We start from the raw sequence: 15619 nt of genomic DNA on the forward strand, positions 1-15619 counted from the left end.
ATGAGGTGAGATAAGGTCCATTGACAAATTATTTTTTCCACTTTGAATCAATTTGAATTATAATACAGGAAAGGCACTGTAACTGGTTTCATTGGTCCCTAGTTGTATTTCTCATATCCCCTATGGTTTTCTTATCATGGATGTGCTTACACAAGTGTGCTGTTTTTATCAGCATTTATCATGTTGTGCATATTCAAGAGAGTAAAAGACTTCCATATAAAGTAAAAAAAAAAAAAAAAAAATTACTCTGCACATGAGAGTAGTGAGCATCATGGAAAGACGGAGAGATAAATGTGGAAATGGAGATGTATTTAGTCCTGCTGACATTGTGCTGAGCGGTGTTGTTTTAATGTGTCGGTGCATATGTGGAGAGATTGATGAGCTGGGCCGGAGTTTGAACCCAGGCGGGCGAAAGAAGCTAGTGACTCGGCGCACAGGAGATGGTGGCGCTCCTTGAAATCCACCCTCATTGCCCTCCACTACACCACCCCCTGCACCCACCCTCTACTGACATGGCCTTAATTCATTATTCATGTGTTTTTGTCTCAGTTGCCAGAGAAACTCTCAGTGTGGCAATCCAAAGGGTATATTACGTTGTAAATATTACCGAGAACAGAGCTCTTCTAAGCCAGTGAAATATTGAGCCTCTAATGCTCTGGGCTACAGTGAAGGTCAAATATCCATTTAACAAGGCACAAAATATATTCATACTTTGGTGCCACTTTCAAAACTGCATAGATAAAGATGACCTTATGCTAATGATATGATTTATTGACCTGTGAAGCAACTTTTCCCGGTTAGAACATACTAGGGTTACAGCTACTTGATGGTGTATGGATTTGTGAGGGAGCTGTAAAGCACAAGACTTGAGAACATTCCAGTATTATGAGATAAAGCATGCCACAACACACTAAGTTTTTCTGGATCTCAGTGTACTCTTCCATTGTCTGTGGCACAATGACAAGCAAGCCGTGATCAAAAGTGTCTTGGAAAAAGCTATATAGATGTTCTGTAAAAAGTATTTACAGCAATTGCTCATTTCCCCTCTGCAAAACAGTGAGCAGTGTCAGTCTACAAGAAAGGTTTGGCTTATGGGACTAGAAATCAAAAACAGATCTTAACTGCTCACTGAGTTCTCCCCAGAGCCAATTTTCAGCCCATGTCATCATTTGGCCAAATAAGAAAGGAAAACATGATGTAGTTGTAAACAGAATGAGGCATTCCCGAATTAAACACAAATACAACGATGTGAGGTCTTCTTTTAGACCTGCATTCTCTGGGACTCTACAACTCTGCTACTGAACTGAGCTATACTATGAGAGAAACTTAATCTGATGAACATCACTTTGCGAGGGTGGCTCAGCGGGTAGTGCTGGTGCCTCTGAGTGTCTGCACTGTGTGATTGGATGAATGCTTGATCCTCATTCAATATAAGTCGAGTTGTATGTCTTTCTCAAGTTTGCAGAGGTTTCCTCTCACAGTCCAAAAACATTTTTTCACTGTTTCAGGTGAACTGGTGAGTGTAATTTGCTTTTAATGTGCATGCATGTGTGCATGTGTGTGTGTGTCTGCATGTGAGACTGCCCTGTTAAAAACTAGTATGCCTATACCTTATGCCTCTGGGATAGGTTCTGAACCACCATGACCCCAAACTGAACAAGAGATTATTGATAATCAATGGAGGTGCCTTGCTGACACATGATGCTTTGAAACAACGTATAGATGTCAAAAAAGAATAAATTTATACAAAGATGGGGAAACACTTGCAAATACACTTGCCAAATTAAGAGACCACTGAAAAGAGGCCATTCTTGTTGAGGCAAGGTTTCTGTGTAGTTATTTCATCAGGCACAAAGTAATTATTGCTGAAATAGTATGAGGCTCAATTATTAGCACTGTTGTGCTATTGCTAAACATGGCTACTTCCCGCCATTAACAATAATTATTCTTCCTGACAAAATATGCTTGACAGCTCTTTGAACAGGGACAAGGTAATGACGTTTCAAGTTCCCTTAATGATATAGACCAAATATAACTTTAAATAAATTAACAGAACGTGTAATATTTTCTTGTTACATAGACCGATACCTTGGGAGTCGCAAGTGAAAGCACTGAACTTTAATAATGGGTGAGACAATAGACTGATTGACACAGACCTATTTTACCACAACTGCAATGTAGTCCTCTTTAGGATAAATGGCTTAAAAGTAACAGCTGAAATAAAACAGTTTAATACTGTTTCAAATGTCAGCATTACATCACAATCTTCATTCAAACGTGATATGAACAATGCCTTGAAATTTAGCTTTTGCATTATTACAATAAATGCCCCATTTTTTTTTTTTTAAAAAAAAGGTGTTTAAATGGCTTGATCGTAATAATCAGGTGGAGGTAAGTAATAGCAGCCACCTATTTATTCATGAATGTCGATGATTTAGTTGGACCATGTAACTATAACCCGGCGTTAATGCAGCCTTAATGGCTGAAATGGATTCTTAGTGATTAGTGTTGAGCCCACCTGCCCGTCAGACAGCCTGAGCTCATTTGCTCATTGATCGCACTCATTCTGTGACAGGTGTGTAATGGCAGAGCCGTTGCTCCTCCCCTACTCCTCCTATCTCCAGAGATGTTCGGCGTGGCCTTGACAGGTTCTCCTGATTAAAAGTCATGTCCAATCAGCAGTCAATATGCAGCACAGGGTGAGTTTCTCAGCAGAGAACAACGGGGAGAATGACTGGATGTCTTCAGCCATTGTACATGGAATTCTCAAAACTTGCAGTCCCAGTGCTTCCTGTGGGACTGCATGTGCCCATAGCCTTCACAGAGTATGTTGTTTTGGAATTTTCAAAAAATACCAAAATTGACTTGGAGACTACACAAGACTTCAAGAGAACTTCAGTGGATCCCTTGGCTATCAGGTTTTCCGAAGACTGACCAACCTTTTGGAGATCCACACACAATACCCAGAGAGAATTCAGGACAGAAATGCTCAAAATGCTCAAGTTTGAATCGAGAGCTGGGCCTGATGATAATGAGTGCAGTCACTCACATACTAAAGGAAACACTAGTAAAGGCACCAGCAGAAGCAGTGTGGTTAAATGAGTGTGGAGAGAAGGGACAGCTCAGCCCTACCCAGGCCAGCCTGACAGGGGAGCGAGGGCTTTTTGCGATCATTATTCTGGCCTCACATGGTGGCCTGGCTCTCGTTCTCAGTTCCGGTGCCAGCGCATACTGCTTTCTCATGAGAGACAAGTGATCTCAAGTCACAGAGAACAGGCAAAGCCACAGTCGTTGACCACAAAGCTAGGAGATTATGGCACACACTGCAGGCAATTCACCTGTCATACGGTGCAAATTTACTGCAGATGGATGAAATTCCTTTAGCACCAGCAACAGGCATGCTGAAATGTTTGATGAGGCTTTTTGTTTACATCCTGACGGTGTGGAGTAAACAATGGATTATTCCCCTATGCAAGCAAACAAGAGTGACAGGAATGGGAGGTGGGGGAGACTCAGCTGGACTGTCACCCACAGTGCTTTGAGAGAACTGTTCCAACCCAAGAGAGAAGCAGCAGGCACAAATGTACCCCTCAACAGAGCCAGAGGATCAAGTGGAGTCACAAAGCCAGCCGCATCAAAGAGGCAGGCGCCCTCCCCCCGTGACTTCAGAATCTCATGCCATACTGGAGTATACAAACAGGAGCACTGCTGCCATGAGTCTAGTGGCTTACAGGCTATGCAATACCCTCTTCCTTCTGGCATACAAAAACAAAAGGTTGAGAGCAGAGGAGGAGTCAGCAAAAAGAAATACCTAAACGTATCAAGTCAAACTGCAGAAAGCAGTTTTCAAATATCACAATAAGAGTGTGGAAAATTGGTCCGGTGAAAACGAGGTCAATCTGTTTAGCAAAGGAAAAATTGGGATGGTAGAAAACATTTCTGACGATTCATTCCTGCTGTATGTCAGCAAAGACAATAAATAAGGGCTTTACTAGTACCAAAGGCTGGACATTAACATTTTGACTGTTCAAAGTGCTAACCCCATTTCTAAATCACCCGAATGCAATCAATTCGCCCAGCTCTGTTTCTACACAGCTTCACGGCCAGGGCAGCTCTCTCGTGGTCTATGGCCCTCAGGGAGTCACAGATCAACCACATGAAAATGGGACTATGTGATCAGGACAGGTGGTCTTATCCATAAAGCATGTACACCATTTACAATTTCCGTGAATAATTTTTCTAGCAGGCAGCAGAACTCAGAGAGGTTGCAAATTTTGTGCTGCATCTGAAAGGTACAAATGCAGGAGCTATTTTAAAAACACTCCGTACTGGTTTCAATATTAGAAACATCTATGTCTACTATTTAGCTGACTATTATTTTAATTCCACTGGAAATGAGTACAGTCCAAATAGGTTTCACAAAGAGAAACTTACCCAAAGATGAAGTTGCAGGAACTGGCTCTTTAGATACTGGAAACAGTGAAGACAAAAAAAAAGAACATATCAACACCACTATCAAGAATAAAATGCTGCCAAACATCTACTTCTGTCCCCCACAAGGAAAGTATTTAGTTCTCAGCAGTGTTAACTTAATTAATATAGCTCTGCCTGCTTAATGAATATCATGCTATATCCACATTCATATAATGAGGATTCTCTACATATAAAAACTAAAAAGGACCAATTTGCCGACATCTACTGATGTCTGAAATTTTTCCCTATAATGCATCTACATTTACATTTATTTACTTAGCAGACACTTTTGTCCAAAGCAGCTTCCAGTGAACTCTATGTAGTGTTATGAGCCCACATACCTTATTCACCAAGGTAACTTACACTGCTAGATACACTACTTACAATGGGTCACTCTTCTATACATCAGTGGAACACACTCTCTCTGTCATTCACACACTATGGGTGAACCTGAACAGCATGTCTTTGGATAGAAAGGTATGAATAAGAGAAAGAAATGGATAATAGAAAGTACAAATACAAAGACCCTCATAATACACATAAATGACCAGGAAAGTATATGTTCATCTTAACTGGGCATCTTTCACATGGCTCTGCTCATATAGTTTTTAATACAGGAATTTTTAAAGATTGGGCCTATTCTTCTGAACTGTGGGAATATGTCCTCAAGAATCAAAGTACATCACACACTTTCTGAGAACCAGCTTCTCCTAAGGGCAGGTGACGGTGTACCTGAGTAGTAGGAATTCAAGAGCGATTTGCTCTGTAGCGTTTTGCCCTGCACAGAGAAGGAGCAAGGGGAGGGGGAGGCTGGGGACAAAAGACACAAGGGAGGGTTAGAGATCTCCGGAGCTCAACGGAGCAGCACACACAAGGAGTCAAGGAGTAAAAGGGACAACTAAAGAAAGTTTAGCACCAAGAACAGTAAGGAGACTATTAGGTTGCCATCAGAACACCTGTATGAAACAAAGAGCTTACTTCAGCTCACACAGACGAATGGTTCCCAGCTACACATGGGAGACTTTACCACAGCAATCCCATCCTTCATTGTCAAAATAAAGTGTTCTGAAACCCTGACACTTGTGGCTACTGCACTGCAATGACACTGGAACTTGCTCTGGAACACTAAATAAAAATTTTTTTGGAAAATGAGCTAAATTGTATCCCATAGACTGCAGGAAACACTTCAGAGTAAAAACTATTTATACAAAACCTTACATTTTTCAGTAATTCGTTTTCATTGCACACCTAGTGTTTCCAAAACTTTTCTAAACTGCCACTTTCTTTCTACAGTGATCATTTCTCACTTGTCTTGTGCTCCTAACATTTCATATGATGAGATTATCACACAGTACCTTCACATCATAATATGTAAGGAAAAACAGGGTAGCTGACATGGATTTATGTATAATGTTAAAATGACTGAATTATACACAAATCATTGAAGACATGCAAAGAAAGTGTGTACTACACTCACAACCTTGTAATTCATTTAAATAATAATATATTTGACAAAAGAATGTCAATTACATGAACTAAAGATTTTCAGTTATTCAGACATTTGGAGTTTAAATATTTCACAAAAATTACAATGACACTAACATTTGTGATTCCACACTCAACGGATTAATTAAAATGAGCTGATTGACATTACAATTCAAATGACAACTAGTTCTGACTGTGTCCTGGCAAGATGTTCAGAAGTCACCCATTCTATTCATTAATGGAAGGCAGAGAAGAAAACATAAAATCCCAAAAGTGCCTTAATAGTAATTGCCTTCATGTACAATATACTAGACACATTATATATAAAAAGTCAATAATTACTTGATCAGATTTATTCTAAAGCAATCTGAACCTGTACTGAGAATATGTTTGTTTGTCCTTTTGGAGGTTTCAGCCCATGAAGCAGGTAGAAGAAAGAATAGGAAAGAGGACACTATGTAGGGAAAAGGCCATCATACATTATGGGACAGCTGATTGTGCGATGGCGCTGAACTTTCAAATTAATCCACTCACAAAGGCCAGTGTGACATTTCACCAAAAAGGAGAAGCAGAAAGGTCCATCCTAATTACTCCTCCCCATAGGACGATGGACCCCACTTTAAAGAAATAAAATAATGATCAAAATGCCATTTCCTTTCTTTTTTTCTGCTGCAAAAAGAGAGTCGACTGAAATACTAACTGATATGGAAAAGGCATCTTTATAGTAAAGCACAGTAACTGTGGCCGTTTTGCTACCTGTGGTAAAGATGGCCAAACCTCACAACCTCAGCAACCCCAGGTGCAGCTAAGGACTGTAATGAGGGGGCTAAGGACAAGACAGGCTTCAAACTATTAGTCCCTTAATCCTATGTCACAGGTTAGGGCTGCTGTGATCTCTTCTGCTTCAACTTATAATTATTTAATTAAAGTCACTGTTGAGATGTAGGCTTAAGTAAGCCCACTTCTCTCAAAAGGTTTTATCATCATCAGGTGGGACGCAATGCTAATACCTATTTAAAACCACAGAAATCATCTAGGGGACAAACCTATCAAATTTAGCTAGATAATTAAAAAATATCAAACTCTTGTTTATACATTTGCAGTTTGGAACCAGTAAAATGATAAACACGATTTCAGTATGTTGCCTGCTGTCTTTATCGACGACAGGGGGCTCCAGTCTACCTGCAATGGCTCACTTCGAGATCCTGTGCTGTGTTTTAACACAAACAGAAGCTACAAAGGTAAGTGTTGTGTCTGCCCCAAAGGCAAAAGGCTTATTTAGAAAGACTCATTCAACTCTGAGAATTTATACTTCCAACAGTACACTGAACACTGAAACCATCCAAGAAGTGATTTATAAAGAAAATTTCAGTATCTTTCATTTATTTAGACTGTACATAAAAATAATGTATTCATTTATTACACTAAATATTGAGATACACACACACACAGGTGCTGGAAAAGGTTTATACAATATTTAGAGGTTTATATAATAATATAATATGATTTTGACCAGTCTCAAAGATAAATTTTGAAAACATGCTTGAAAATATTTTTAAATGTCAAATCTTTTTCCCTATAATATTTATGTTTTTTCCACATAGTATATATGTATGCCTGTGTGATTGTGACAGTGGGTGAGTTTCTGTCTAAGTAACTACATTTAGGCTTGTGCACGAGTGTTCAGGTCTGGCAGCATATGTGCATGGAGCAAGCAATGCATGAGGCTAGGGGTGACTCACAGAAGCCATTGAGGTCCTGGGTACTGGTGGAGAAAGGGTCGTCCTTGTGCAGTGTGCTCACTTTGCCTGCACCCTTGTCACCGCTCCCCACTGGGCCCATCTCCCTCTGCGTGCTGCTGCTTGCCGTCTCCTTCTGCTTCTTGGCGAGCTTCCTTCAGCGACCCCAAAACAAGTAACATGTGCTCACTAGTGGCCCACACAAAACTCATGGCTCAGTGTGTGAAATTCAAGCGAGAAAGACCAAATACAAACATATGACAAGGTAAAGGATGTACGATGTTGGTCAGTGGAGAACTCCACTGTCAAGCAACATGAAGCAGTTGTGTGGAGTGGTGGTTCAGGACCTGCACTCAACAGAGAACTCTAGTGAACTGAAGCTTGCAGCTTCAAATGCTTATTTGGGACACTGCTGTTGTAGCCATGAGAAAGTACTTGAAATAAATTGCTTTGGTAATTATTCTGCTGCATAAATGGGTAATATGCTAATTTTGCCAATAGATAAGCATGTCTGCTAAGTAATTAATAAAATATACCCATTTTGAGGGATGCATCAGTTTGATTCAGCCAGACAATTTGGCATTGGTTTAACAAAAAGTAGGCAATTTATTGAAATGACCTTAGAGTTTGACGGTAAGCTTGAAAATTAAATTCCGTCAGATAATGCAATTCAGTTTCAACCTATTACATTTTGCAGATGTTGGTGAAACTGGTGTTGTGATGTTACACACGTAAAACTTCACACAGTGAATTTCATTACATAACGAATCCAAATGCCATGTGGAACAAAGCAAATCAGGTCTTAAGAAAAATTCAGATGAAGGTACTATTGCTGGCCAGTCCTTTGTTTGGCCATTGGATTAAATTAAAAAAAGAAAAACTATGATAAGTACCTAAGTATTTATCTTCATCTCCCCAACCTTCTCCCACTGCAAATACATCCTCTTTGACCATGTCTGTCCAATAAAAGGATCTAACTGGATAGAGTATTTGCAGCAGCCTTAGCCAAATCAGACATGTTTGTGAACTGCATTATTTTCCTACAGATCACCGTTGTTTGACAACAGCAATCTGTGTCCACGCTTGGACTGGTGTGAGGAAGGAAACTTTGTGACGGAAAGACACTCGTGTATAAAAACACTGGTGACCAATGACACAAGAGGTGGGGTCTTTGTTCCCTCCCTGCTGCTGACGAGACAAAAGGGCAAACAAAATTTCCGGACAGAGACTGGATTTCACCTCTCATAAACAAAGTACCTTGCAGCCACTGGGGTACAGCACCAACTCCTTGACTGTGACCATGGGCACAATCTCAATGAAAAATAAGTAAGCAAAGATGAAATTTTAATTTTGTGGACAGCTTTGAATTAAATCACAGTCTAATACAAGAGAATAAATGCATTTTGGTAGCCACGAGATTTTAAGCCTCTTCTCGGTCAAAATATCCCTACTCACAGCAAAAACAGTACACTCAACGCCTGCACACGCCTACAGCTGTTTGAGCAACTGAAAAACTGAATAACAGTTATCATCCGCATGTTTTTCATCTCAATCTAACAAACTGCTTCACAGAGAAATTCCATTAAAACTATTGCTATGTAGATGCTGCCCTTGAATTTTGCCTCAAAGCATTAGACACAAAGCTCTTTAAGGAGAGACAAATCTGTAGGAATCATGAATGTCTGATATTAACGCTGTAAGATAATGTTTGTTCTTTGTGAATGATGGCTAGAGAAGGACATAAGTCCACATAACCTCAATTACAACAGATTTAAAGATGGACTGTTGTCCCTAGTCACCGTTGGTATGTTTTCACTATCTGAAGAAATGTTCACATTTACACCCAGCATTATACAGAGTGGTTCTTTAACACTTCTTTGTAAATAAATACTGATTGCTTTTATTACACTCTGTGTCATTTTAAAAAGCCGAAACTGATGCTAGGTCTTAGTCCTGACATTTACATCCAGGCACCAGACATATTTTGAAATGTGAAGGTGAATCGCTGTTCAGATAAACACTTTCCCAACATATCTTCCAGCACTGTGAAGGTCTAAGACAGTGAGATGCAAAACTTGTGAGGCCTCCCTGCCAGGATGCCAGGAAGAAAGAAGAGGACATTCAGATCTGCAGGCACTTCTCGTTCCTCAATTAGGTTTTCAGATTTTAATGTAGTGTAAACGGAAGGCACAGACATGGTTGATTGTGTGTGTATGTGTCTATGCATGTGCTTGGGGGTACAAGCTGTATAAGTCTATGTTCCTCATTTATCAAGAAACAAGTACCCTAGGAGAAACAGAAACACATGATCATGTCAATCTTGCTATTGAATTTTTGTTCAAGGCTCCATTCATGGTTCTATTTCATTTCATGGCTCTAGTTGCGCTAATTACTATGGCAATTAGTGACAGTGATAAGTGGCTTGTTTTCAGACTGAGGGGGAAAAGAGGGATAAGAACGAAGTAATGAGAAAAGGTATGGATGACTCAAGGACAAAGAGAATGAGAGAATAGTTAAGGAAGCTTTTTTTATACTACATACAGAAGAAACAAAGAACATTATGGTTAGGTATTATGTTACAGGGCAATACGGTAGTGTGCAGATGTGAGGTGAGGGAGTGGGATGGGTGAGCCTAGACTTAGAGGTAAAAAAATAGAGTTTTGTTGAGTACAGGTAAGTGTAGGGAAAGTACATCAGGGGCAATGGACAGAGGGAGGTGGGTGGCTCTTTCCACTTGTTAAAGAATAGCATCGCTGCAGTCATGCACACATGACTGTGCAACAGTTGGCACCATGATCTGTGGAACCAGGTCTCCGAGCCTGGGCCTTCCAACAGTTTCTGGATCCATGATAAATAAATAATTGCGTGTTGTACCAGGAATCTCATGCCCATGAGGTCCGCTGTGTGGGTTTGCTAATCCAACCATGCTGGCTTCAAAGCAAAACACAGCCCTCCTCTGCTTCCCTTTGCATAACCCTAAAGGTCGCACAATGCCTAATTACAAAGATCTTCTCAATTGTGCGGCTTATTGAATATTCTTATAATGGGCTCATTTAAATGACAAATTCTGTGCATATTTTAAGTGGCAATGAACTAGAGATAATCCTCATTTAATGAATGTCAAACTGGCGTTTAATTAAAAGCAAGGTTACTGTGCTCTGGATAGTCCCTCACACCCTCGTGTTTTACGGCACCAATACTAATAGCACATCATTTGATGTGCGGATAGTAACATATCCATTTGTTTCCTGTTAAAGTTATTTTAAGCATTGATGCCAACATTGTACAGAGGAGGAGTCTGGCCTATAATCACTGGACTGTTTTATTCTGCTTAATTACTTTATCTGATCACACATGTAAACAACACACTGTACGTTCAAAAAACATTAAGATGAGTTTTGGAGGTTGGTAGCATAACTACAGGACACATGTGACTTGGAGGATGGAGGAACACAGCATGCAGAAGCACTGAGTGAGGCCTGATGTGAGATGTGTGATTCACAGTAATGCTCGGTTCAGAACGAAGACCTGACTCTCGGCCAGCCACAAATATGTGCAACAGAGAACAGAGGGATTGTGGGAAGAAAAGCCTTCTGTACCGCTGCGGAGCAAAACGAACAGCAAAGAACACATATTGGCACTGATATATAATAGAAAAATTGAAACTGCTGGAAACTAATAAAACGATTCTAATGGCCCAAGATAAGGTGAAAGGTAGAAAAACATGACAATTGGAAGTGGTCCCTGTCACTGTTTTTGGTAAATGATTAAGTAGCAGTTACTCAGTAGATTTTTATCACAGAAATCCCTAGAGTTCTACTGCATTAGTAACATTGTTAAGCTAAATCATTTCTACAGTACAGTGCAAGTCTGGTTTTAAAGTGAAATTAACAAAATATCATGCCCTGCATACTTACATATAACCACTTGGTTATGAATGCAAAAAACATACTTTATATGTTAAGTGAGGTTATGGGGGTTTCAGGATTGCGGCTGTTAGGAGCTCAAGTGCAGACAGAGATGACTGCAGTTAGAGAGACACTTTCTCCCTGCAACTGCTGTTAAAAGCCAACTTTCTATTTTATCTGAAGAGGCTATCTGAGAAATCAGGATCCAAGCCTTTAAACCACAAATATCACAAAAAGTGAGGTTTCCGAACAGCTCGCAAAAGCAGGTCAAGCCAGTTCTTCACAGAGAAACACAGTTATTTTAGACATACCTTTAAATTAAATTGTATAGCTTTTGGACTGTGACATGAGGTTGAGTACAATAGGAGGAGTTCTGCACTAAAATTTACATTTACACTGAAGAAACGGGAACTTTCGGGCAACCTTAATAAGCTCTGTCTGAAAGGGAAGGCCTTTTCATCGTATGATAAATTTGACTAAAAAGATATAACATGAAACAGCAGTGTATTGCAGGCCATCCATAGCAAAATTAAGAACTCAGACAAAAATAGGTGTGACACAAATCTGGTGATCTATTAATGTTTGAACCTTCCTACCAATAAGCATCAAATAGGGTTTATTATGAATTATTTGTAACATACTCTTCAGGCATAAATTTACAATATAAGTTTTGGTTGAAAAAATTGTCCATGTTTCTTTACAGCCCATAAAAAGTAGCCAGTGTTAGCTGCCTTATTCAATTTTGCCAGTTCAACTTTCGACTGCAAATCTATGAAGATGCAGGCTGTCAAATTCAGTAATAACCTTGCAGTACCCTTCAGCAAGCAGACGCTTGCCTGTTGTAATGAAGCATTCTAAGGTATGGAAAAAAAGACAATCATAAATAATTAATTATATTAAAGAAGAAACAAGGCAGAGAGAAAATTTTCACACAAAAATATAATTTTAAAAAAGGCAAGATGGATTGAGCAGGTCAGATGACCTGATCTCTCACCAGAATGTCCCCCTGTGCCACAGATCCCTTTCCTGCTGCTCCTTCCACCCAGTGGATTTCATTTAAGCATGTGATCTTCCCGGAAATACTCTGTACATTAATTACTGTGTGCCAGCAGCAAGTCTACGAAAAATGTATGTTTTTCCTTTTCGGAGGAGAGACTATATTCCCTGACTTTCAGAATCAAGGTCAGTCAGCAGAACAATAAACAAAGAAGTGTTTTGATATTCAGTGTCCCGACAACTGACTTCAGAAATACTAAAAGCTCATCAGCTTCTTTATCAAAATTCAACCTTTTCTTCAAGAACACAATTTCAGATATGTAAAGTTTCCTGCAAACTGAACACACAAGTTAGATTACATCTGACACGCTTTACCTGATATAATTTGTTATAAAACACAGAAGTTCTAAAAATAATTTGGAAACTAGCTACAATAAATGAAATGCAGTTTTTCAGTGGTAAAAAATAGAAAATTATAGGGTGCTGCAACGCACAGTCATATAGGAGCTTCAATACATCATGTACTTTTGTACACTGTACACATGGTGCTGTTTCCTGAGACAAAACATAGTTATGCAGAAATGCAGATTCTCTAGGCAATGTGCTGAAATGCTTTGTCCACAATGGCGTAAATTTAGTTGGACTGAAATACACAGGATTTACTGTACTCCCAGTCAGACTAGTAACTGCTCAAAACTGGCAATTAACTTAATTTTCTATATCTTACATGGAAACTTTATCAAGTCTGATCCATCATATGGAGAGTAACTATTTTTTGTTCCACCGATGTACAAAACAGTCATAGGTTTTTAGTATTTAAAGAGACTAAGAACAAACTGTTTTTTAAGTTAGAAAGACAGGGAAAAAGAGAAGCAGGAGAAGAACAATAATAAATACGTTTAAATATTGTCTTAATTCTACTTACAGGTAATAAGAGTAGGAATACGCATTTCTTCTGAAGCGACAAGTTGAGCCAGGGGGACAAAATTGAGCACCCAAAAAAAGGACAAACAAATCCATTAGTATTCTTTATCACCCGGAACGTGGAACAAAAGCTGCTGAAGACATGTTTAAAGCTAGTTAAAAACATTGACTGTGTGCTCTGTGGAATCTGTTTACATCTCAGTGTTTAAAACCTGCACTGTTAGCTGTCAAGGGACTTGAGCCACATCCACCTGTGGAGACATTACTCTAGGATGTAAGACTCATAGCCTCTAAACAAACCTCTTGGGATCTGTGTTACAAACCAAGACACAGATGGTCACAATAAATGCAGCACACCTAAGTTCCCAAACAAGACAAAAAGCCATCAGAAGAGGTCAGTTAGGACTGACCAAAAAAAAAGAAAAAAAAAACAGCAAAGTTTAGGATGACAGAGAAAAGAGCAGGAAGAGGCAGAGAGGGTATGGGGGGTATGGGGGAGAGTGGGGCAGTAGAGTGGATGGTGGACGTGTGTGGGGGGTGCAGGAGGAGTTTTCTAATAACATACTGTTCTGCCATTTTGCTTTGTGGAAATGGACTATAAACCAAGTCAAAGCCTGAAATGAGGTACATGATCAGTGTGTATTTCCTCCTGGCATCCTGGTCAAGCGGCTTCAGGAGACAGAACATCCATAAACAGCATGGGGGCAAGCAAGGAGGACATTATAACTAAGGACCAGATGGTGGACGTCAATGAAGGGCTATTGGGTGTTATTGAATCTGCTGGCATGTACATTTTCATGGCTTCAATGGAATATGTTTGAAATACTCCACACTGCAGTAGTAAACTAATGGCTGTCCTTGTGGTGTGCATGATCCATTAGCCTGCGAGCACAAATGTTTGATTATTAGCTATTGTTGCTGTGGTGTAGAATGGCTGATGGGCTCATTTGCTTTATCTTAGCAGACTCGTGTGATTTTTTTTTCTCGTCTGGTTAATGCAAAGTTAAATAATGCAAATGTCTCAGCAGCCTGTATCTAGCAGACTCAAGATGTATGGCTGAACTCGCTGTAAGTTTTGTGTTTAAATGTTTGATACCACCAAAATTACTCAATACTTCTCAGACCATCAACCTCACAACACCTAAACCTAATAGTCCTCTGACTAAATATCAGGACACAATTCATCTCAAATAAACTCTGAGGAAATCAACATATAGTATGTCCAAAAATGTGTGCAAGAAATAGATAAAGCTTTTAAATTTACCTACATCTGTCCAATTTGTATTTCCTGTTTCCTTTAAAGAAAAATGTTACTGGTCATAGTGAAGCTTGTCTTTTTTGGTATTATCCTTAGGATGTTAATATGTCGCACTGTTAAATAACTCAGCCACTGTTAAGTAAATGGTATTTCAGTGCACTTCACTGTACTCTTCTCAACATTTTACAAATCATTACAGTACTGCCATGCATACAAAACACTGCATAACTGACACATTCTTGAATCTTCCTATATTATGGTTCACAACAGGCTACAAGAGTTACATTTAAAAAAGATAATTATTTCAAGTGTCATGTTTAAGAAAATAATTTTCCACACCAATGCATGTTTCTGTTCTAAGGTCATGAACACAGCACTTTTGAACAACATGGGATAAAATACTCATGTTTGTTTTCTTGTAACTATACATATTAACCCATATTATCACTTTAAAATTTTGAAAGATGTGTCAACTTGTATGTTGCACTATTGTTTGTATTTTGCATTTTTTTATATGGTTTTGGAATGTTTACTCAGAAACACAGGACTTTAAGTGGAAACAACTATCAAACTACAACTCTGAGTGCCAAAAAAAGTGTTTCAGAGCACTACATCAAGCAAACAAAAGGATGTGAAGGCTTAAGCCAACCTAATTAGAGAGGAAGACAGAATGTGAGGAGAAGCACCACTCACTGGGCCTGTGATTAGCAGCAGTCACAGAAACATCACAGGAAGGGACACAGGAAGCCGCCTGCTATCCTGTCAATTACATCACAGCTGAGAGCTGATGCCGGTCAACTCTGAATATCAGCCTCCTCGGAAATGAGTCTGCTGCC

The 15619-nt window shown here is 39.4% G+C and overlaps 1 protein-coding gene across 7 annotated transcripts in view; it reads right to left on the reverse strand.

Moving 5' to 3' along the window:
• Positions 1-15619, reverse strand: part of ptprt (protein tyrosine phosphatase receptor type T) — a 197924-nt gene that overhangs the window by 36478 nt on the left and 145827 nt on the right. For 4 of the 7 annotated variants that reach the window (XM_018742328.2, XM_018742327.2, XM_018742333.2 and 1 more), the window contains 4 exons: positions 13527-13556; positions 7701-7852; positions 5206-5283; positions 4435-4470 (listed from right to left, as the gene is read on the reverse strand). In XM_018742328.2, coding sequence (XP_018597844.1) covers positions 4435-4470; positions 5206-5283; positions 7701-7852; positions 13527-13556 — 296 coding nt within the window. The remainder of the gene's footprint in view (positions 1-4434; positions 4471-5205; positions 5284-7700; positions 7853-13526; positions 13557-15619) is intronic. The other 3 variants (XM_018742332.2, XM_018742331.2, XM_018742329.2) reach the window with 2 other exon arrangements.

The sequence above is a fragment of the Scleropages formosus genome, chromosome 22, assembly GCF_900964775.1.
Source record: "Scleropages formosus chromosome 22, fSclFor1.1, whole genome shotgun sequence".
NCBI lineage: Eukaryota > Metazoa > Chordata > Actinopteri > Osteoglossiformes > Osteoglossidae > Scleropages > Scleropages formosus.